General features: G+C 42.1%; 1 protein-coding gene across 1 annotated transcript in view; it reads right to left on the bottom strand.

Moving 5' to 3' along the window:
* LOC103143897 (sodium/potassium/calcium exchanger 3) overlaps positions 1-23,888 on the bottom strand; it is a 36,265-nt gene extending 12,377 nt beyond the window's left edge. Inside the window, exons 1-5 of the mRNA XM_007560609.2 lie at positions 23,349-23,888; positions 18,206-18,328; positions 4,679-4,755; positions 805-879; positions 203-287 (exon numbers count right to left, since the gene is read on the bottom strand). Coding sequence (XP_007560671.2) covers positions 203-287; positions 805-879; positions 4,679-4,755; positions 18,206-18,328; positions 23,349-23,535 — 547 coding nt within the window. The 5' untranslated portion in view covers positions 23,536-23,888. The remainder of the gene's footprint in view (positions 1-202; positions 288-804; positions 880-4,678; positions 4,756-18,205; positions 18,329-23,348) is intronic.
* Between the last annotated feature and the right edge of the window lie 19 nt (positions 23,889-23,907).

The raw sequence follows: 23,907 nt of genomic DNA, 5'->3' as shown, positions 1-23,907 counted from the left end.
TATTCTCCATAAACAAACCATAAGAACTCGTCTCTTTGAACACGAGGTCAGGGACTCTTAGCTCTCTGTCGTTTCTAAGTCAGACACATCAGACGCCATCAGTGAATGTCGTTACATAAGACAAGGTTAATGTGGAGCTAAAGCCAGGAGACGCTGCAGAGTGTGTGGCGGTCCATGGAGGTTTGGACCTCCCTGATGTTACCGATTATAGAGGTGAAGAGCTCTGGAGCCGAGCTGCCAGCTGCCATGAAGGTCGCTCCTGCCACGTCCTCGCTCAGATGGAGGCGCTGAGGGAACACAGGACAAAAGGCAGCGTTAGGAAAAAACAGTTGCAGCTTCAACTCTTCTGATGAAATCTAACAGGAGCTCAGTCCTGCGCCAACGAGCAGCAGTACGGGGTTTTATGAGTCTGACACTGCCGGAGAAAAGCAGGTGGTGGAAACCCAAAGTGAAAACCAAAAGAAAAAGGAGATAAATGTATTTGATCTTCTGGTGTCTTTGGAGATGTTTTTAATCTTCAAAGAGACCCAGCTGATCAAAAATCTGTCCATCCGATCCGTCTCTCCCTGAAGTTGTAAAGATCTTTCAAATTTTTCTTTTAGGGCTTCAGCTGTGTTTTTACTAATTTCTAGAAATCTGTAGAAAACATGGAAAATGATCTCTCAAGATCGCCTTAAATCTAAATTTAGAATCCAAATTCCTTTAGATTTAAGAAAGAAAAATCCAGAGTTTCTCAGTTATTTTAACAAGTGACAAACTTTCTTCCACATCGGAGCTGTGTGACAAAGTGTTGCTGCCTCATACCTCACAGATCTTCTCCAGGGAAGGGACGAAGTAGTCATCGCAGACCAGCGCCAGAGCGCAGAACATGTAGACGGTCTGCGATGAGAGATAAATATTACAGGAAGAAGCAAAGCGTGAGAAGCATGTGAGATGTGATTCATCCACGTGAAGCCGGGTGAGAAGTCCTGGTGAAGACGAGCTCCATAGCAGTCTGTCTGAGGAAGCCTCTGATTCATCAGCTGGTGCTTTATAATGGTCATATTTATCATATTCAGAAACCTTTGCTCTGAATGTTTCAGTGGAGAAAAACGTTTAGATTCTTGCTGTTACTGTAATTAATCAGTGAGGCTGATGAGTCACTGATCTGATTTCATACCAGTTAAGAGAAGTTCATCGTTCATGGATCAATAAAACTGAATGAGCAACAGAACTACGATCTGTTCAAATAAGGAGCTGAGCTCCGAGTTTAAAGAGCCCAGCAGGGGGAGCTACTGAGAAACATGATCCTGAATCCCCAAAAATCTGTCAGGAAGAAAAGCAGCAAGAGCTCCGAGACGCCCATATAAGGAAATGACTCGAGACTTTATGTCGGTCGGTTGGTCCGTCCGTCCGTCCGTCCGTCCGTCCGTCCATCCTTACATCCACCAACCCATCCATCCATCCATCCGTCCATCCATCCTTACATCCACCAACCCATCCATCCACCAACCCATCCATCCGTCCGTCCGTCCGTCCGTCCTGGACTCACTGATAAACGTCAGATGATGAGGAAGTAGAAATCCTGTGGAATGTTTTAGTGACATGAAATGTGAACAAAGGAATCTCTACATTTCCACACATGACAGTAAGAAGCTCACAGGCTGTTTACAGGAACGTTGCTAACTGTGTTTAGCTGTGAGTCACTTTAGTGAGAAATGAAGAGTCATCAGGTTTGAAAACACAGCTGAACCTCTCAGTGAGATGTGTGTGAGAGTCAAGCATGTGGAACAGGAGTAAGGAGTCATCAAGGGAAACAGACGTCCAGGTTTAACCTGAGCAACAAGCAGAGCTTTAACACCAGCATGTGATCCTCAGATCAAAGACTTCATGACCAGTCAGAGACGCTGCATCTGATCTTAATTTGGAGCTTTGAATATTTATTTCAGTCTTTCTGCTGCTTTTGTGTTTTTTCCTCTAATATTTGGTCAAATGTCCCTTTAAAAAGTTTCTACTTGACCAAACCGTTCGTTGTTGGCATCAACAAACGTTTGGCATCATTCTGGTCAGATGTTTAGTTTCAGTTTAGAAACAGTTTAGTTTCCAGCTGATAATTCAGGTTTTAAGCATAGATTTCATATTTTCAGTGAAGTTCAGGTTAATTGATTATTCTGATGATTAATCAGATAAAAAATTGGTTTGTCATACAACAGTAGAAATACATAAGCATATGCAAATAGAATGATTCAATTCATTTCTTAAATAATAAAATAAACATTCCATTATCAAACACTGGATCATTTGTAGCAAAAATACTTCTAACATCAACATGTGAAAAGCTCAGACCTTTCTGCCTGACTTCACATCAGTACACTGCAGGGACGACCTGTTGGTCATTTTTTTTCAATTAGCCAATTTAATAATTGGAAAGCAAAAGGCGCTCAATAGGAGATTTTTTATTTTACACTATTTGAAGCTAAAACTGCAACTTGATGAGTTTTCAGTAGAATATAAATATAATTTAATTTTAAATGCAAATGTTTGTATTTTTTTTGTACAGCTTTGGTTTAATTACGGCTCTGAGATCATTGTTTCAGCAAATTGACCTTTTTGGAGTTTATATACACAAGTTAACGATTATTTCAATAACCAATTAATGATGATTAATCTGATTATTAGGTTCTCCCTTAATTCCTTCCAATGCATCCACTTTCAGCAATGCATCAGTTTCAGTAGACTTAAACAAGTCCTCAGGATGATACCACCACCACCATGCCTGACAGTTGGCTCTTCTCTTTGAAGCCTAATCTTGACTCATCCAAACAGTCTTCTTGTTTGGCCAAATGTCTCAGAAGCTTCTCTTCAGACGGCATTCAGCTGAAAATGTCAGTCGAGTTTAAAGGTGGAGCTTCTGGAGAAAGGATCAACTTCTACAAAAGTTTCCAGTTCATCAGCATTTCCTGAGTTTTTCCTGAACATCCTCAGCAGTTTTCTTTCACCAGTTTGGGTCAGATAGCAGAAACACTAGTCATACCACGATGAGTGGCTGCACACCGTCTGATTTTTTGTCTGCTTTATGAGTGAAAACAGCTGAAGGCGACTTTAATGTTCTGAATTTCAGCCGCGAAGAAGGCAGAACATTACATTTCAGAGATTATCTGTTCTCTTTATTTTAATTCTAGAAACAAATGGATAAACGTCTTTATTAAAATCTCTTAATAGCAGCTTTAGAAAAATGGAAGCATCTGGATTCAATCCAGTGTTTGAGTCAAAATCCCTGAACAAAGACCATATGCTGCAGCAAATGCTGCGTTATTCAGGCCACATGAGCTGCGCAGCGATGTGGCATCTGTTCACATTTATGTTATTTTCCATGGCTTTAAGTGCCTGTTTGTTTCCATCTTCATCCACTAAATTAGCAGGGATGCAAGCATTCCAGGTGCTGTTTGGTTTTCTCTGGAGACGAGCAGCTGCAGGTGGAGAGAAACCCGCCAAGCACACTTATACACAGCCTGCTTCTGATTGGTCAGAAAGGCGGATTGTTTTTTTTTATTTTAGGGATCTGGAGTTTAACAGGCAGAGGATTTGCACGGCTACTGTGTGATTAACAGTAATAAAGTGACTCAGTAGGTGCAAGCAGAGCTGTCAACACGGTTTGCAAACTGGAAAAACACACTGCCAGTAAACAAAGACCTTATAATAAAAAGGATCCAAGTGAAGTTTAAAACCCATCAACCCTAAATGGAGAAGATAAAACAAAAAAAGAAAGGGCCAAGAGTTAATCCTTGAGGAAACTCCACAGGAAAGAGGAGCTTTAAATGCATCCCAAGTTTTCTGCATAAACACAGAAACTTCTGCCTTACAGGGAAACCAGTCTTACTCTTCACATTCCTCCTGATCTTAATGTCTGAACCAACAGAAAGCAGGCAGAACCCAGAATATGAGGATTTAGATCACCTATCAACTCAAAAAAGCAACAGAGTGAAGATGAAGGTACAAACTGATAACAAATCAAGCTCTAAAAACGAGGAATAAATAAAGCTTACATGAATAAAAATATGTTACAGACTAGTAAACCAAGTTTAAACCAAGTTTTAAAAACACACTGGACTTTCACAGAAAGGTTTTATCGGGCCTGGAGCCTGTTCAGGCGCCACTGACGGCGTTTACGTTCAGATTTGGTGGAATCTGGGGAAGGGGGCGGAGCTTAACGGGACGACTTTAAAAGCGATCAGAAATAATTTGTGAAGAAACCGAGATCAAACACAAAGACTAAACTCGTAGCATCAAATTGTAACTACTGTAACACAACACTCAAAGAACGGAAAATAATGTTTGCAGTTTTACTAAATAAACTGTAAAATGTATGTTTTATGGTTACATTTAAGAAACAGTGTTGTATTTCTATTCTCTGGATTTTAGAGCAAGAAATAAAATAAAATCTTACAGTAAAATCTATTCTACAAAAGACCTCAACCTGCTAAGATGCTTAGCTGCAGTTAAGACTTTGCTTTTATTATACAAAATCTTTTTTATAACTATTTTCTATTTATGTTCACTTAAATTTCTATTTCATTCCTCCTAATGAAAAAAAACTCACTGAATGAAAAACAAAATAGAATTCCTTCATTCCCTCATTCAACCAAACAAAACAAACTGTCAAAAGTTTGTTAGCTCATGCTAATGAAACTGGACTTACACAGAGCACATGCAGAGCCACGGCTCCTTCAGTTCTCTCCTTGTTTGTGAAGAAGTCGGTTGGAAACTCGTGTAGAGCTGGAAGAGACAGAAACCTGCAGTTAGGACAGAAAACGTTTCCCTAAAACAAGCCTGAGAGAAAGGAACAGGAAACAGGTTTCTCTGTGGAAGAATAATACAGGAAGGAACAAGAAAAATCCTGGGAGAAACTAGGAGGGATCTTATTATATAGTTAATAAAAATAAATGAAGTTATTTGGCAGTGAAAACAAATGTTTGGAACAGGCAAAGATTTTTATTCCTGTTAAATCTGGATTGGAAAACCAGATCATTCTTCAGACTGTATGACTCCAAATTTGAAGTTTGACATTGAAATATGGATGGATGGATGGATGGATGGATGGATGGATGGATGGATGGATGGATGGATGGATGGATGGATGGATGGATGGATGGATGGATGGAAGGATATGTATTTGTTCAGTTATAGAAGCAGGCACTTTTACTTTTGAATAATATTTCAGTCAAACTTTTAATTTTTATTCAACAAATGAGTAAAAAGCTGCCAGGTTTGACCCCTTCTGTTTTCACATAATGGTATGATCCCACATCCTCACATGTGATTGGCCACAAAGCTTTCATGCTACCAATCAGAACGCGGCAGGGCGGAGCCACTGAGAGCGAGAGCTGAGCAGCAACATGGAGAAAAATGTCCGCTTTCTCTCTCCGTCCTGTTAGCTGTGGCTCGCTGTGCTGATGTGTTCGTAGCCCCTTCCTCATAGTAAAACCGGCCCTGAGCGAGGAGCCGGCTCCAGTCATTCACTACAAACACCCGAAACGTCAGCGACCCAGCACTAGAAGGAAGGAAGGATGGATGGATGTTTCCATACATTTTATTTTCTTCTTTCTTATTTGCGTTGATCTGGAAAATAATCTAACTGCAAACATTCCAGCGTTTTACAGGCTGTGAAGGAACACCGGGTTCTTTCTGGAACATTAAAAGCCCATAAGGTGAATGTAGTCAACCTTTGATGAGACTGAAAGGAGAAATCTGTTTGTGTGTAGAGCTTTTTTTATTTCACCTCCATTTTCATGGACCTTCAGTTCCAACATGAAACAGAAATAATAGTTTACAACTTTCCCACTGCCTTCTTCTCCCACATTTCCAACTTTCTGCAGCCCTCCTCAGCTTTATGTTCTGCTGAAGACTTCACAAGCCTGAAACAACCCAGAGCAGCTTGTAAAAAGCCACAGAGCACACAGTCATCTAAAGGTGACAGCTGGATGTGTTTAATATTAACTGCTAGGAGCTGGTGTGAGCTCCATCCAGCCCAGATACCAGGCTGGCAAACAAACAAGCACATCACAGATTTAGGCTCCAAGTCAAGAAGCAAAATTCAGCTCAACACTCAGGAAAAATCCCACTAAGAAGCAAAACCCCAAAGAGCTCATCATGTCTCCAAAAAGCGTGAAGCCCAGAGTCCTGGCGGAGATCAGCCAGAGTGATGGAGAAGAGCTGCAGATTTAAGACGTTTTTACACATCAACACTGACAGGTTCCACTTCACCGAGTCAGACGCAACAGTTTATGTGTTCCTACATAAACTCCCTCTGATTGCAGGGAGGGCTGGGCATTTATCGTATCGTTTATCATGATAAAACTCGTATCGTGATAAGAGTTTTAATTTGTCGTCACCATTAATGATGTTTAAACCCCCCAAAACAGTCTGTATCATTGTGATTGCTATTTTTCCCACTGTTTATTCATTGAGCGTATCAATAAATATCAATGAATTCAAACATATTAATAAATGTGTGCAGTTCAGTGATACAAACCACACTTCTTTATGTGACTGGTGTCCAAAGTGGAGATTTCAGAAAACTCCTTATTTGTGTTTGCAGATGGTGATTCTTTTGATTCTTCCACTCAGTTTCAGTTTTATTGTATGTTATTGCTAATTCAATGTGTTGTTTTTCTACTTTACAACTATGCAGTGCTTTTTGTTGTTCTCACATGAAACACACTGAAGTTAATGGTTATTATGTGACAAACTGTTCAGTAGGTATGAAAACGTTTGCAAAGCGCAGTATTCTCTAATTGTTTTCAGCAACAATTACCTTGTTGCTGAAAATGTGCTATATAAATAAAATTACCTTACCTTACAACCTCCAGCAACCAGAGCTCGCTTTGCAGCAGAATTCTGTTCTTTAACTGAACCATTTAATCTCAGATTAGACAGATTTTTTAGGAAATAATATGTATTTAAACATGAGCAGGTTAAACATGAGCAGGTCAGAATGGAGTGAGTGTTTCCGGGAGGCAGACGGAGAAAGGCTGCTGTCCCCAGAATGAAAAGGGGGTCACTGCAACGCTGCAGCCACAGCTGCCAGGACAAACACTTAGTGATGTTAGGCAATGTAGAACAAGCAGAGGCGAAGCCGAGATGTGGTGCATTATGGATGATGTTTGGAGACCGGAGGAAATACACTATGTCTGTGGATTATTCATGGAAGGAGAAAGGAGAGAGGGAGGGATGGATGAGGCCTTCCAGAGCTAAAGATGCTACTAAAACACAGCAGTTCAGCTGACAATATTCCTTCTGTCTTCCTGCTGACATATCAGAGCGTTTGGAGAGTTTTTTAATTAGTAATCAGTCCAGTTGTGAATGGGGTCACTGTGTTGAAGCTTCAGCTGCTGGTAATGACTCCTGCTGCCTGAAGCAACCAACTCAGAACTCCCTGAAACAAACTCAAACAAGAACAGCGAGATCGTTTCCTGTTCTCCTCCTTCCTCATGACGCACAATCAGCTGCCGTCAATGTATCAATCAGCAATCAGGCGTCGGTTCACAGGGGAACGCGTTCGCTGCTGCCAGCATCATCCCAGCCTCATTTAGCAGAGCCGCTGTGAGCCACAGAGGACAAGCGCCCAATCAGGATGCAGCATGGCCTCGTCTCTGTTGGATCACTCCTATTCAGCCTCTGACGTCTGCTGCACCTTGGCTTCTGCTTTACGCAGACTCTACAACAGAAAGGAGAGGAACAAAACTGTTCCCATCAAACGACGCGCCGCGTCCCGCACCGAGGAGGCCGAGGTTAGCGATCTGGCAGAGGTTGCTGAGGTAGCTCAAAGGCACCAGGAGTCCAGAAGATTTCCCCTCAGACGACGATGGCTCTGGACTGTTCTGCTTCATGTTGCATGAAGGACCGAGTGGCAGAGCAGGAAGAGGAACTGGACTAGAGATCATGTTCAGACTGCAGAGGGATCAAACCTTCCAGCCTCTCTGGAGATTCACAGCTTCAATTTATTCAAGAAAAATAAAGAGGAAGAGCCTGACTTTGGTTCAGGGTCATGAAGGATAAACAGCAAACAAACACAAGTTTTTTCATTTTTGCAAAGAAGTCAAACTGAGCTAAGAACAAAGAAAATAAGACAATCATTCACTAAAGGAAAATTTAAATCTTATATTCACACATGGGCCATAAAAATGAAACTGAAGGAGCTGGAGGGTTAGGATATTCATCCCTCCTAATGTTTTCAACCGCTGCCCAGCCCATCATCTCTGTGATGGCTGATGATGTCATCGCCTCTCGGTAAGCGGACGGGACTGTTACGTAACGCCGCCGAGGCTCCGTGTGCTCTGCCGGAGCGCCGAGGGGGAGGGAAACTTTCCGACGCGTGTGTCAAGGATTGAGAGTGAAAGAAAAAAAAAAGAAGTAAATCCTGCACAACTCCACTCTAAGTTATGACATAACGCTTTTTGACTGTTGCCATGGAGATGGACATGTATCACTGGTGTGGGGGGAGCAGAGACGAGTAAGGATGGGGTGTATCTGTGTGTGTGTGTGTTTTCCTTCAACATAAGATAAAACAATAATCATAAAAACAACAGAAAGATAAAGAATGGGATTTAGGAGAACATGATTAAAATGTATTAATATTCACAAACCAAAAATCAGATGTGAAGGACTGAGAAACAAAAGCATCGAGAGATTTGTTATTATTTCTGATTTATTTAGGATCAACAGTGAAGTCAACACTTCAGTTGATGATTATGATAATAATCAAGAATTATTTTATTATTAATCACACTTAAGAGTCTAAAGAATAAAGATGCGGTAATTCTAGTCCACAATGACAACAAGAAACATTTTATCATTTCATGACAAAGGGAATTGAATATTGTTATCAAAAGTGATTTAGTTGAATGGTGAAATGTGGGGGAGGGGCATTCTGTGGGCGGAGCTTAGCTGGGGAGGAGCTATGGGTAAATGGGTGGAGCTTTGTGAGGTCAAGCATTTAAATAGTTTTCCTAAATTGGCTGTTTTGCTAGTTCAGGTATTTCAGCTTCTCAAGCCTAATTTTCCTTTGAATATTTAAAAAATAATTATAAATAGGTGAATTTTCAGTGCATATTTTGGAGTTACGCTCCACAGAAAAGCCATGAACAAAAGGAAGTTGACATTTTATTGCCGGTGGTTCAGGAATCCCCTCGGATGTGTTGGAGGAGTTTTGCTGAGGAGCGGGAAGTCTGTGGACCCAGACAAACATTTACAAGCCAGACAGAAAGCAGCTGATTGGTGCCGCTGAGTTCTGGCTTGTTAACTATTTGTGAATGTTTTTCTTTCATGGGAAATCCTCGGAGTGATTTAAAATCAAGCTGATGAGGTTCTGTTTGACAGAATTGTCAGATTCTGATCCGTTCATCCCTGTTTTTGCATTCGTCTCATCGCCCTGCGGAGGACCCACATCCATGCAAACATTTTCCAGCGGCTCTAAAACGCACGTGTCTAAATGATGCATAAATATACGCCACAGCTGGCAAGAAAGCTTATTTTATATCCGAAGAGAATACGTTCGCTGAAGCGTGCAGGACAGAAAAAAAGAGAAAAGCAGGACTAATATTGACTTTCCAACAGCTGTGTGCTGAAGCGTCAGGCAGCTGTTGGAAAAACAAATTTATCTCCAAACATCCAGCAGTTTGTGTTTATCAGACCTGTTATCTGCTCTCTCAATCCATTCATCTGGATGAAAATGACGGATTACTCCAACAGCTGCAGAATTTTATGTTTTGCATCCTTCAGCTTGGAGAAAGACAAAAAAGAAAATAGCGATTTAACTTTAATTGAAGAGTGTGGAATGTCTTCTGAAGTTCAGCCATGTTGCTGCCGACCTTTCACCCCTTCCAGAGGAACAGCAGGGGCCGGCGTTAACACACAAAGACACAAAGAAATCATTAAAGCATCTTTTGCCACCGCTGGGGGCCTGTTTACAAGTTTCCCCTCGTGCAATTCCCATGCAAATTCTGAGTGCACATGGACGGCTGGGGGCCTGTTCTGCACATGCTCAGTGGGGCGCTGGGGGCGTGACGATGATGTGGGCTGACACGCCATCGTAGTTACCGTGCTGAGTAATGTGTGACATTTAAGGTCTCCTGCTTTGTTCCCCCTCAGCCTCCTCTTTGCGGCCCGCGGCGTGCATGCAGCGTGCGCTTGTGCAAGGATGGAGCTCCTTTCTGCCCGGTGTGAATGTGACAGATTCCCCTCTGTGTCCTCAGTCATCACGTGTGTGGAGTCTTAGTTTATGAATGCACAGCTGCAGCAGCAGTGAAGTGAAGTGAGAAGATGGATGATGATGGATGGTAAAAATACACTGAGCATTACTTTGCATCCATTTTTACTGAAAGTCCATCTTACTTCTGAACAGAAATCAGATGAAATGACGACGTCCATCCATCATGTTCTGTTTAAAGGGAAGCGGCTGTCAGCTGTGTGGAACCTGATTCCTTAAATTCACTGGTGGCTACACTTCTGCTAATATGCTGATAGCTGAGCTAAGTCCTTGTTTAGCATTTTCGCTAATTTTGAAAAGGTTTAGCACACTTAACTTTCCCTAAAAGCGAAAGTTTAGCACTTAGCATTAACTATAATTAATGTTTAAGATTAGTGTTTTAGAGTTAGCGCATCTCATTTTTTAGTTAACGGTGTCCATCATAATGAGTATGTTTCATCAGCAGCTTGTATGAGGCGGTGGTTTTGTTTTCTGATCTCATCAGAGGCTTCTTCCACCATGAAGCCAGAAAACCGGATGTCTGAAGATGATCATTCAAAACAAACGACTCCTCAGGGATAAACTTGTAAAGTTATTTGCGTCTTCACAGAAAACAGCAGAGCTCTCCACCTCAGAGAGCATCAGAGCGTGTTTTGTTAGAAGCTGTTTCCGTGGCAACCGCATCCAGCATCTATGCTGCATTTCTCAACACACAACAACCAGATCAGTCGGTGCGGCGGAGCTCACGTGGCAGAGTCCGGGCAAGACCCCGGCCTCTCGGCGTAACGGCGGTGAGTCACCGGTAAACCATGGCAACCCAGGCGGCGCAGCCTCCTCTGGAGCGCCGCAGCCTGGCTGTGGACAGAGCTCACCTCCTGGTGACTCATCTGTAGACGAAGTGACTGCAGCGTTCACATGAGGCGGAGCAGAGAGGTGATCTAAACTCAGTTAAGTGATGAGACGCATCAATGAAGGCCGTGAGGTACTTCCACACGCAGTGTGTGAAACATGGTGAGTCATCAGAGACTATAAATAAACGCTTTGGAAGAAACTGCAGGATCTGGATATGAGCTAAAAGAGAACTTCAGTCATGTACGGGGTTGTTGGCTTTTTTACAGTAACACATTAATCTCATGTTGCAATGACCTCAGCAGGACGCCCGCTCAGCTTTGAAATGAAAGTTCAGACACATCTGCAGAGTTGTGTTAAAAGGACGCAGCGCTGCGCCTGACGGCCGCCGCTGGCGAGGCTCCAGCTCAGATGTCACCGTCCACAACAACGATGGGGATTTTCTCTCCAATTTAAACTTTCGCTTCCAACAACTTTCACTTCTTCAAAAAAATCTGGGTTTCTTCTTGGACTTTGGCTACTTTGCATGTTGTCAGTGCAGGCTTTGAACTGGACCATGACCAAATATTCTGCAGTTTGTGCTTGAAATGAATAAGGAAAGGAGACAGTCCTACTCTGTCTGCAGGAGAGGAAATGAAAAGTCTGACAGAACCTGAGAGACGACATCCTGCTGCTGATCATCTGCTGAACTTCATCCTGCAAAGTGGAAGGAAAACTTACCAATTAAACATTTTCATTCAGTCACACTGAGTGAATAAATACTTCTGCTGAACCACCTTTAGCTTAAAAGCAAAGATATCTGCTACAAATTTATACATTATTATTTATTATGATCTTAATATTATAAAATTCTATATTTTTCCAGTTAATCTGAATGTGTCTGTGGGCAATTAGTGTTAGCAACAAACTGTATGCTGTTCAAGCAAGCAGCACTCAACAGAAAAGATTAAAAATGTTTAAATTTTTGGACACTGCAGGATGAGGTATAATAACAGTGGTTATGTTCATATTGCACTTGTGAACTTTTCAGCTTATGGTTCTATTCATGCAAAAATCATCATAATCCTCTGAAAATGCATCAGACCAAAGAGTGAAAGAGTAAATAAATGTATTAAAGCATCTTCAAAAAGCCTGGGGAAATATTATAAAAACATTTTAAAAGATTATAGCATACTGCATGAAGGGAACATATAAATAAACACATAATTAGATTAAAAATGCAGAACTGTACATCATCGAGATGAATAACTTCACATTTAATGGGCTTCTGCATAATTAAGGTGTTTTTTACTTGCTTATTTTATTTATATGACCAATTATGTAAATTCAAACAACTTTATTACAGCCAATAGCTACTTTCCTTACTGAGTAGATGGTAGCAGATCTCTCAGCTGAGCCCATTTGACTAATGTCTGCAGCCGGTGAAGCACCACTGAATATACCTGCTGCTTTATAATATCGATAACCAGCTGAGATCATAACGCTTCCCAACACATCTGGCGTTACTCCCAGTTTAAATTAGTGACTATCCTTGGAGGGACTCTACAGTAAGATGCTGCATTTTAAGGTAACAACAACTCATGGGATCACATTGATTATAGGACTTGGTTTTGCTCCTCGAATTCATCTGTTTACAAAAACAGCATTAAAATCAGTTAGTCAGGCAGTTAATGACATTTTGGAACCATTTCTAACAGCATTGTGATTTAAAGGTTAAACATTGGTTGAAATGCAGAGTCAGTCTGGATGGAGCTTGTTGATGTCAGTGCTGCTGTAAGTAGTTTATAACCGTGGAGAAACACTGGAAGCCTGCGTGTCCTCTGAGGCTCCTGGGACTGCAGCAGTAACAGGACGACGCCTGCTGAACTCAGGAAAGTCTCGGCATCTCGCAGGCGCAGCAGCGGGATAAATCTTTAAAGGCATGTCGAGTCCCTTCTGCTGCTGGTAAACAATCTGAGCTCCATAATTCAGGGGGGAAAACCTCCTGTGTTGTGTTTCACAAACTTTGCTGCTTCTGTTAAATTTTTGGATTGTTGTGCAGTGATGAGATGAATGTTAAATCAATGCAAAGAGATTTATGAGTTTAAAATACTTTCTTTCAGACAGCATGGCCAGATTGTTGGCACAAGTGAAGCTGGGAAGAAATCACAACATCAGTCTAATTAGATGTGATTTAATTTGTTGTCTTGCGTCCTGACAAATCATCACTGAATTAACATGGCCAGAGGTCCCATTTTCTACTGAACTATAATCTTTGAGCTTAAGTATGACAATTATTATTCATTAATAATAAACAGTAATAATAGTAATAATAATGCACTTTATTTAAAATAGTCTTTCACTGTAAGGTAAAACCCCCCCAATGTATACCATAAGTAACAACTGAAACAGGACGTTCAGTCTGCAGTGAAAAAGTCAGATCTGAGTTGTTTTCGGCTGCTGCCTGGACATAACTTCACTGATTCCTCTGTGAGTCTCTGATGGAATATTTTTCCTCATAAATTAATATATTTGCCAACAGAAATCTTTGAAACTTGTTGTACCACAGAGATATTAAAAAAAACAACAACTGCATGTTAAAGGAAAAGCCTTTGGTCCTGCCTGCCTGTACACCCCCGAGCAAAAAACCGGAGGAAAATGAAAAGAAAAGCAGTGAGAAACAGACAAAACGTCACCGTGGATTAATCTTGTACAGCAGCTAAAACAAGCCCAGAACCAGCAGGAGCTGATGTAGAGGGAAGGTTCTGACTCGGCTCGGCTAATTGCAGTGATGGATTGGTCCAGTTCCCCTGAGCTCCAAGCTCCTGATCCTGCAATAACAAAACAGGATGACTTTGCCAAGCTGCACGTTTGGCAGATATGAAAGGACTTTGCCATCATCAGTAGCAGCAGCCCAGTGATGTCACTGCAACACCAAAGCACCGATTCCTCAGAGGAAGCCGGTCCAAACTGCTCTGTGGGCCAGCTTAAGGTTTGATTGATGACGGGCTGACGGTGAGACCCCGTCCTTCTTTTAAGATCTGATTAATTCATCAAACTCGCTCGCTGCAGACACATGAGGAAGAGCTGGGAGGAAATCCACGTGAAGCGAGGTGAGCACGCCGACGCGCTCTGCGACTCGCTGCAGAACCCGGCAGCTCCCTCGCATTAATCAATACTGCTCCAAAACCTTCAGCCAAAAACTGCAGGCGCTCCAACACACATCACATTCCTCACAGGGAAGCCCCGATTAAGTCACTGCAGCTCGCTTTTAATAACAGAGGAGGAGGAAAACACCCCTGGAGAGAGCAGTCACATGGAAGGAGGAAGAGGAGGGGAAACGGAGGGCTGCCGAAGCACAGGCCGGCTCACCGCCGAGCGTTTACATGGGAGTCCTACCACGGCTGCTAAAGAGAGGAAAAATGGGAATACATTTCTGGCAAAAACTCTGAGATGTCTTGGGATTAATCTCTAATTTTGACATTTGGAAATGTTTTGAGTCACAAAAGTCAAAAATTTCTGACTTTTGTGACTCAGAAAGTTTTGTTCTTGAAAATTTCTGATATTAATCTCAAAATTTCAGATTTTTTTCTAGCAGATTTTTAACTTTTTGAACTCGGAAATGTCCTTTTCCGACATTTTAATATCAATATCAAAAGATATTGATATTAATCAATATCTTTTGATATTGATTAATATCAAAAGAAGTTTTTTTCTAGTAAAAATATGACTTGGAAATTTCCTTTTTTTTTCAAATGAGATTTTTTGGCAAAAATGTCCAACTTTTTTCTATCTACAATGGCCGGATTTTGCCGTATAAAACTCTACAGTGATATTTACAGCTGATGGGAACTACAGATCACTTTTGTCATCCTTTGATGGAGAAACATTATGCTTCTGAGACAAATCTGGGCTCAGAAGTGCTAAAATGAACAACTCTTCATTAATTAACATTAACAAAAGCTCATGAATTTCACTTCATTAGCAGAAAAAGGCAACTCCCAGACAAATTCCCAGAAACAACTGTTCTTTTTTCCATCTTGACTGATAAATGGCGCGGTGATGAGGAGGAGAAGGCAATAAACAAGGGCCTGAAATCAACAGAAGCAGCGGGGCTCTCCTGATCAAACTCATGGAGGCGTTTTGGAGAGGAGAAAAATTAGCGAGCAGCTCTTCCTTCCCCTCTGCTTCCCATCTCTCGATCAGCAGGTTTCTGATTTCAGGCGACAATCAGCTGGAAGCGAAGAGTTCGCATCATCATCTAGCACGCTCAGGAAATACATATGAAGCACCTACATGATCAGATGTTTGATCAGACAATCACTTTGTCAGTAAAGAATAAAAACAAGATCAGAAGCAGTTGGCCTGCAGTGGATGATAACATAAAAACAGTAAAGTACAACGCAGCTGGGATTCAAATAGTTCACTTTAAAAATACTTTTTTGATTTGAAAGGTGAAATGAAAAAATGATTTGCGGGTGTTTAGGACCACCACCACTCACAAATTGCTAAAATACTTGAAATTCTGTCTAAAAATATCCATTTTAATCATTCAAACACCAAATATACTTTAATAAACATAAATTCACCCAGTGGAAACTGTTAACAGAAGCTAACATCTACAGTCCTTCTTAGCGCCACTCTTTGGGGTTCAGCCAATCAGCACCAAGGAAACCAAATCCTCATTTTCTTTTAGTTAACTTAGATATGCTCTAGGAGGCAGATTTTCTGTGAGTAATTTATATAACTATGTAGGACTGAAATGATTGATCATGATTAATAACTAATGAAATAATTGTTATCTACTTTAGTTATCAATTAATCGTTAACTGGAGGATCCAGATTCAAAACAGGACATTTACTTAAAAAACCCACTCAGATCAGTAATTGTACAAAATGTACAAAACATATATATATAGAAGTTAAGGTGAAAAAAGTCACTCCTTGCTACTTCTGTGTGATTTTTGATGGAAACTAGAAGTCAGGTGACACTAATCAGGAGTATCGATCCAGTGTGAGTGTCTCTATGGAAACAGGACTTCAGTCTTTTTGCAGCTTTAGGGCAGCAGAGGGACGGACAACAACGACGACGACGACTGAAGGGAAGCAGCAACTGCTGTCCATCAATCTGTGAAGGGTTTCCGGCTGCCTGCAAATAATTTGAAATCCATCGTTCTGCTGAGACAGCAGTTATTAACTAGGGGACGACGTTTAAGACAGCTGCCAGTCTTCCCAGTAAAAACATCCCACCAAACAAACCCACAGTGTCGACATTATGATGCTTGTTTTACCTTTTTCTCCTTCAATCATTGCTTTTTAAATATCTCCTTAACTTTCTCTTAATTATCAGGTGAAGGATGACAATTACCCCCAAACAGGTGTTTCTCCGTCCCAAGAGGACGGCCCACCAAAGCAGGACAGGACTCTGAGCAAATGGAGGTTATTGAGCAGGAGCGGCGCTGTCCTCAGGAGGGAAGCGCGGGTTAAAGCCGCCGGGTCGGCCGCTTTAAATTTAGCAGCAAGAGGAGGAAAGGAGCAGCTCCTGCGTGATCAGCAAGGGAGAAGGGTAGGGTGAACTTTGACCCCTGCTCCGTTTATAGATGAGGCAGGTAACCTTGGGAAAGTGAGACGGGAGGTTGATGATTTTGCGACACAAACTCTTGAGAGAGAGGTGACCGATCCTCTCCTTCAAATACGTATTTATAAGTTCACACATCAAAAACCTGTTTTAGTTTTACAAAAGCATTCACACCGCTAAAACGTTTTATTTTTCATTTTGTCACAACCTGAAACTTCTGGGATGTTTTGTTGGTGTTTTATGTGACATTGCAACACATAGTTAGCATCGCTTCACTGAAACCAGCAGACTGGATGGAGAGGAGAACATTTTTGTCTCCAAACAGTTACCCTAGTCAATGCAACTGAGTAAATGTAACTCATTACTGCTCAACTGTTAAGGCAGGGGTCCCCAAACTTTTTCCTGCGAGGGCCACATAGCTGTTCCTTTTTCTGGTCGGGGGCCAGTCTTAGTTTTTGGAGAAAGAAGTTTGCGGGAGGGCTGTTCTGTCTTTGAAACTGTCGAGGGGGGGGACGACGACGACGACGACGACACATTCGCGCTTTTACATAGATTTTTACCCAGAATGCAAATGGAAAAAACCATGAGTGAAACGGTGACTGGGACTGACTAGTATATTTTCCATTGAGGGAAAGTAAGTTTCACATCTGCTCAAGAGCCCCCTGGTGGTTGAAGAAAAATCCACCTATAAACCAGAAGATACAATACATGAAAAAAAACACTGAATGCTCTCTGGTATGAGAAGGTGGGCCGGATCCGGCCCGCGGGCCGTAGCTTGGGGACCCCTGTGTTAAGGATTAAACAACAGGGTTGTTAATGCTTAACAACCGACAAAGTGCCTATAGTTCCTGTTTATTCACAACCAATCAGATCAATCAGAAGAGTTGATCAAAATATTCCAGCGAGAGCGAGATTTTTATAAAAGGAAATGCAAACGATCAGAGATTTGTAAATACATTTGGTGTTATGATTCAAACAGATGATTTAAATAAAAGTACATTCATGTGTTAGAACAGTCTAGTCAAAGTTCAAATGTAGATTCATTTGAGCTACATTCAATTCTTCTGTAGGAAGAATTAAAAATTTTCGGTATCAGAATGTCCGAATCGGACCCGACACTTTGGCAAGTCTTACATTAAATGTCTTCAATCATGAATTATTATTATTCTTCCACTTCAGAACCATACACTACTTTGAGTTTCCTGAACACCTGAAATCCTTTTGCAACACATCAAAGTTAGATGATACGTCACTGCAGCGCCAGCGTCAGTGTGGAAACATGAAGGGAGGAAGAAGGTGAGATGGAGACAGTCAGTAGAAGGTGAGAATAATCCCAGTGATGAGCAGGGGACTGTGGAAAACCACAGTGGCAGCAGCATGAGCGTCACCGCCTGCTGGAAATCATATGACCGTCCAAACTAGGTTAGTCCACATTAGGGGAACAGAAGACGGGAGAAACAGAGAGAATGATTTGTTTCCCACTTTTCGCTTTTCTTATTTTAGCCTCCTCTCTCTATTCTGGAGCAAAGGAAAGCGGAGAACACTTGTGTCCTCTTTCTTTCATCCCGCCTTACCTGGAGCGGTGCAGTTCTTCTGCTCTTCATCAATCTCCTCTTCCTCCAGGCTGCTGTTGGACGTCTCCTGCAGCAGCTTCCGTCCAACGCGTCTCTCCTGGCCCTCAGCCGAGGCGGGAAAATCTGGAGGACGATATTTTTAAACATTTAATTTCACATAAAGTTCATAACACTTTGAGTTGAAAGTCTGAATGCACGACTTCAGGGGTGACATAATGTGTGATTTCTATCTATAACTGCAGGACAGAGAAGGAGATGGGAGGCAGTGCAGAGACTCGCCTGCAGTAATGCAGCAAGTTCTGGTCGTCAGATATGGACCAGAACTTCTGGACCAGAACTTCTGTGGTATTTCTGTGTCTGCTCTGGCTTCTTCTTGGTAAAACCAAGCTGTCAGCATAATCAACATAAGTATCGCTACAGAAAGAGAAGCCTGAGGTTTCCTTCTGGATTAACTTCTTCGTTACCATTTTGTCTGTGCAGGTGTTTAAATCCTGTTTTAAGAGTCTAATATAGTGGTTTTAAAGACCCGTTTTCATGATATCTAACATTTGTTTGATGAAATGTTTAAGAATAACAAAATCTGAAGAAATGTGCTGAAGGAAAATCACTTTTCCACACCACTTTGCTTTCCTCCCAAGCAGACAGATGATGTTGTTTTGGCTCCTGGAGATTTTTTAGAAGGTTTCTTGGCTTTTCTCTCTCATTATTAGTCAGAACTGTTGATCTAAACTCATTTCAGAGACGCTCTGGTTGATTGAGAGGAAAATATGATGGATGCCTTGAGGCTTCTGTGTCTGTTTGGGAAGTGGGTTGGTGGAATGCTTCGGGTTTATCTGACCTGCTAATTCACTCACTAAATGGGGAAATTCACGATTTTCCAAAACAAAATCCTCCTGGGAGGGGAGTGGAGCAACAGCACAGCCCACAAAGTGCGGCTCCCACTGTGGCTACATCTGCACATTCTTCCAGAAAGCAGCAGCTCCACAGAATTCGTTTCATCCTTCAGGGAGCCCGGCAGGAGCGCGCTGCCCTTTTCCACCCTGCCAACCACCGACCCGACCCAAAGCAGGGACTCAGACGGAATGAAGGAGCCGCTCAACGAGCCTGGGGGGACGAGTGAACTCCTCACCTATCTTTACCTCCACCGCAGCAAACGCAGCAGAGGCCGCCGCTCAGCTGCTCCGCCCTCCTCCTATCTGTCCCGACCTTCTGCACGGAGCGACGAAGAGGAGTGGGAATGATTAGAGTGGTTCGGCGAGGAGTGCTGCGCTCCCGCATGACTTTATTATTTGCATCATAAATATTAAACTCATATTCCTATAAGCTGGTTAACAAAGCGCATCGGGTTTGTTGGAAATGTGTGCAGAGCTAATACGCTTAGAGTCACAGCCAGAGGAGCCAGACGTGACATCAATGTTACATTTTTGTGCTTCTCTGTGTCACTGAAGGACAATTTAAACAATTCCTCAAGTTTTAAACTAATTTATAAGCAAATGTAAGGAATTTATTGGAAGAGTCCATGTTACCAGATCCTACTTCATAACTTCTGCAGTTTACTGTGACCAGCTGGATATGGACTCCTGGACCAAACCCTGTTTTGGCTTCTGTTTCTCCACCTGCTCTTTGGCTCCAGGCCTGAGCTTCTCAGTGGGTTAAAGACCAATCAGTTCACCAGAGATCAGACAGTTTCTCCTCAGTCTGCTCTGACTGGGGATCAGGCAGGTCAAACACTGAAAAATCTGGATTTTCAAGACATATTTTCCATTAAATGCACCCAAACTGTGGAACATCCACAGACCAGGAGTTTGCTCTTTGCTCAGATAAATGTTTTGGTTCAGACTAGACTTAATGACGCCATCAAAAAAAAAATCCTGCTGTAATCTATTTTTCCTGTCAGTTTTTAAAATTATTTAATTTTCATTCAGTTTAATTAATATTCAACAAGCTGAACAAAGAATCCACTTCAAGCTGATGAATCCATGTAACGTTTCCTCAATGGTGACAACAACCACTGGCCGTGGCCCCAACAGTATAAACTATGAAATTGAACTTAAATGATGAACGGTTCATCTTCTGCAGCCTGAACACAACTTCCTCCTCCTGACCCACATGGACCTGAATCTCAGAGATTTGATGTGGAGGCCAAGTCTGTGCTCTTCTGCCAAAGTTTTGAAATCAGGGAACATTTCTCCAGTTGAAGTGATTAGAAATCTTTCTGAACGAGAGTTTTCCTGATCAAGCAAACCCTCCACATCGCTTCACCACGAGGAAATCCCCCGACAGGAGCTCCTTTTGAAGCAGACCTGCTCCAAAGCTTCCATACTCAGAGATAATACTCTGATGATTGGGTTAGTTTCTCTGCAAAGTGACAGATGGTCTTCAGATTTTTCCATCACCGTTTAAAACAAACCGGTCAAAGATGGAAAATATTTGGTTAGTACCACTTCCTGTTTAGGAGATCTGGTTCAATAATTAAATGAGAATAATCCTGGAATTCCTTCATTTTTTGTTCTGTTTAAAACTACCATCTCTTCCATAATTAAACCTGCAGCACAACGTTTTTCACTTTCTCAGTCTTTAAAAAAGTTGAAGAAGCAGCACTCAGTTCTTCTGCACCACAATTCTGGAACAAACTGCAAGAAAACTGCAAATATGCTGAAAACCTGAGACCCTTTAAATCAAGACTAAAACCCTACCAGCTCTGATGCAACTGGAACATCAATCAATACATTTTATGTTTCTTTGCTTGATGACCTTGAAATATTTTGCTGCTTGTTTTATGCTGTGAAGCACATTGAACTCCTTTGTTGATGAAATGTGAAACACAAATAAACTTGACTCAGTCAAAATTAGAACCAACTCTTCAAAAGTTATGATCAGTCCAGAAAACCTCGAGTGGTGCGTCTCCACAGAGTTTTCTGACCACAGGTCCAAAACCTCAATGTTCTTTGGATGATTTAGTTCATTGTGAAAAACACACAGATCAACACCGAACTCCTCCTGGATTTTTGAGAAAAGTAGGATGAGAAGTAACCTCACACACATCGCTTCCTCTGCAGATGTCCCAAACATTCAGGATTCATCAGTGGAAATGACAGAAGTTTTTCTGCTGCTCGTCTTCATTTCTGTCCATTTTTGAGTTTTTTTTGGACAATATTTCATGTCCCAAATGCTTCACCTCATTCTGCACTCAGATGTTGAGCAAGCTCTGCACTGGTGGCAACATGATTCTGCTGGAAAATCTCTAAACAAGACGATCCAGGAGTTCACAGGAAAGCCTTAGACATCCTGAAACCTTCTGCTCTGCAGCTGAACTTCTCAACTTTAAATTCTTAATAATCCAGAAATCAACAACAAAAACAAGCCAATAAAGCAATAATTTAACATTAATGCCATCAGCCTGCATTGCAATCCAATAATAATGAGTCACTGCAGAAACTTGCGGCCATAAAGCTGGACTCACTGATGAAGCATAAATCACAACTATTCTGCTGTCCCGACCATCAGAAGTGCTAAAATGATCTGATGTGATCAGAAGACTCAGGTCTTCTTTGAAAGATCAACAGTTTCATTAGGTTATGTTGCATTGTATAATCAACTCTTAACTCCAAACTGGACTCACACGTCCAGTTTGGAGTTCAGAGGAAAACCGAGAGACGATGGAGACGATCTGGACAACAAGGCGTCGTTAACGTCAGGTGTGTGTGATCAGTTTGCAGGAACCAATCAGTCAGGTTGCAGAGTGTGTGCACCCCGGGGTTCATCTGGCCTGATTTCACAGCTATGCAGGTAAAACACCTGAATAAAAAACCATCAATACAGAAATGTGGGTCTGTGCAGAAAACTAAGTTCTGTTCAGAGAGTGAACTTAATATCTGGACTGGGCTGGTTTCGCATGAATTAATGCGTCCATCCAGTGTGACAGGAGGAGTCCAGCATGTCGCTCCGCTGAGGCAGGCGGGTGATGTAACAGCTTCTTGTCGGGTTCAGGTGAGTTTGCAGAGATTCGTTGGTCATAAAAGCAGGTACGGTCCATTTGGCATGTGGACCTGTAAAAAGTCCTGCTGGAAAATAAAATTAGCATCTCCATAAAGTCTGCCAGCAGAGGGAAGCTGTAAATACTGTAAAATGTCCTGGTTGACCAGTTCTGGTTCTCCTTAGCTAAGATGCCTCTAGCGTTGTCTCTGGTGCATTAGTGGCTCAGCTCAAGGACTCTGGAGGGTCTAGTCCAAGTTGCTGACATGTCTGTGAGGTCGAACCTCGAGCTCTGACTCCAGTCCATCTCTAGTAAATCTCTCTCAAACTCTTAAAAACATCTTTGCTTTACTACCCATTCTACACTCTGGTTATCCATCATGATTGTGCATCTCCACAGCTTTTCCTTCCATTAAACTTTCCATACATGTGCTTGGATAAGCCCTTCTGGGACCAACTTGGTTCTTCTTGTGACTTCCTCTCCCTGTGCAGGGTGTTACTGATCTGTCTTGATTGTGTAGAACGTGTGTGTCAAACTGAAGGTTTGGGGGCCAGATCTGGCCCGCCATGTGACTCTAAAGGGCCACATAGATACAACCTTCAAGGTAAACAGCGTTTAGCTTGAAGCTGATTTTTTTCAGTATTGTGTCAAATTACATCAACGTGAAAATATTTTCAAAAAGATTAAATATTAAGATGTTTTCACTGAATGCAGAGTGAGCTAATATTCATATAGTTTTTTTCTTTGCTGACGCGTTTTATCAGTATTTTCTGTCACAATTGGCTCTTTGAGGATATTTATAATCTTGATGGCTCAAAATGAAAATGAGTTTGACGTCCCTGCTGTAAAACATAACATTTCTATGTTAAAGGGCCTCTTTTTTTTTTAGCAGTATATAAAATTCTAGTTTTGGGTTTTATTAGCTCTATGCCATAACCATTTAAATGAACTGAAAAAAACGCTTTATTCATTTGTTTATCTCTTTGCATTTTTATTTTTAGACTATTTATTTCCTCATCTGACAACAAGCTGTTTCTTATTCGGAGATCCATGAAGTTTGTTCTCTTTTTAAAAACACAGATAGAAAATAAATCATTCGGGGTTTTAACATGAAGGGGGAAGAGACGCTGAAAGGACACAGTGTAACAATCAATCTTCAGTTCTCACCTGGATTTTCCTTGAAGTATGAGAAGCCCTTCGCTGCCAGCAGGAATCCTCCGAACAAGCAGATCTGGATCAAAACCAGCTCCTTTCGCCTTTTCCGTCTCGCCTTCACCCTCCTCCGGTTCGGCGTCGCTCCATCCCGGCGCCGGATACCCGGCAGAGACATCTCCTGTTCGGCTGCCTCATCCATACGGATCCTTCCACCCCTTCTTCCTGCCTCCTGAATCCGCCACAGAACCAGAGCAGGGATGAAGCAGGAGCTCCGGTAATTCCAGGGAAGCAGCTTTCTGCCCCCCGAAGTGAAGGAGAGGGGGGTAAAAAGTTGTGGAGTGATACCGGGGAGGTTCTGGGAGGCAAAGCGGGCCGAACCGAACTGAGCTCCTGCTTTAGAGAGCCGGGTTGTCTCCTAATGTCATGTTAGAATCTGGTTTCCGAGGCGGTGAGGCTGCGGGCGGCTGCGGGAGCGCTCCATGGATGCGTGTCTGCTGCTGAGAAACAGGGGAGAGGGAGAGGTGCGGGGAGCGCGCACTCTCACAGTCACGCAATAATCTGGAGGCTGAGC

This window comes from Poecilia formosa, unplaced genomic scaffold (assembly GCF_000485575.1).
Source record: "Poecilia formosa unplaced genomic scaffold, Poecilia_formosa-5.1.2 Scaffold117, whole genome shotgun sequence".
Lineage (NCBI taxonomy): Eukaryota > Metazoa > Chordata > Actinopteri > Cyprinodontiformes > Poeciliidae > Poecilia > Poecilia formosa.
The sequence above is the reverse complement of the archived record's forward strand: the minus strand, read 5'-3'. Positions and strand labels throughout refer to the sequence as shown.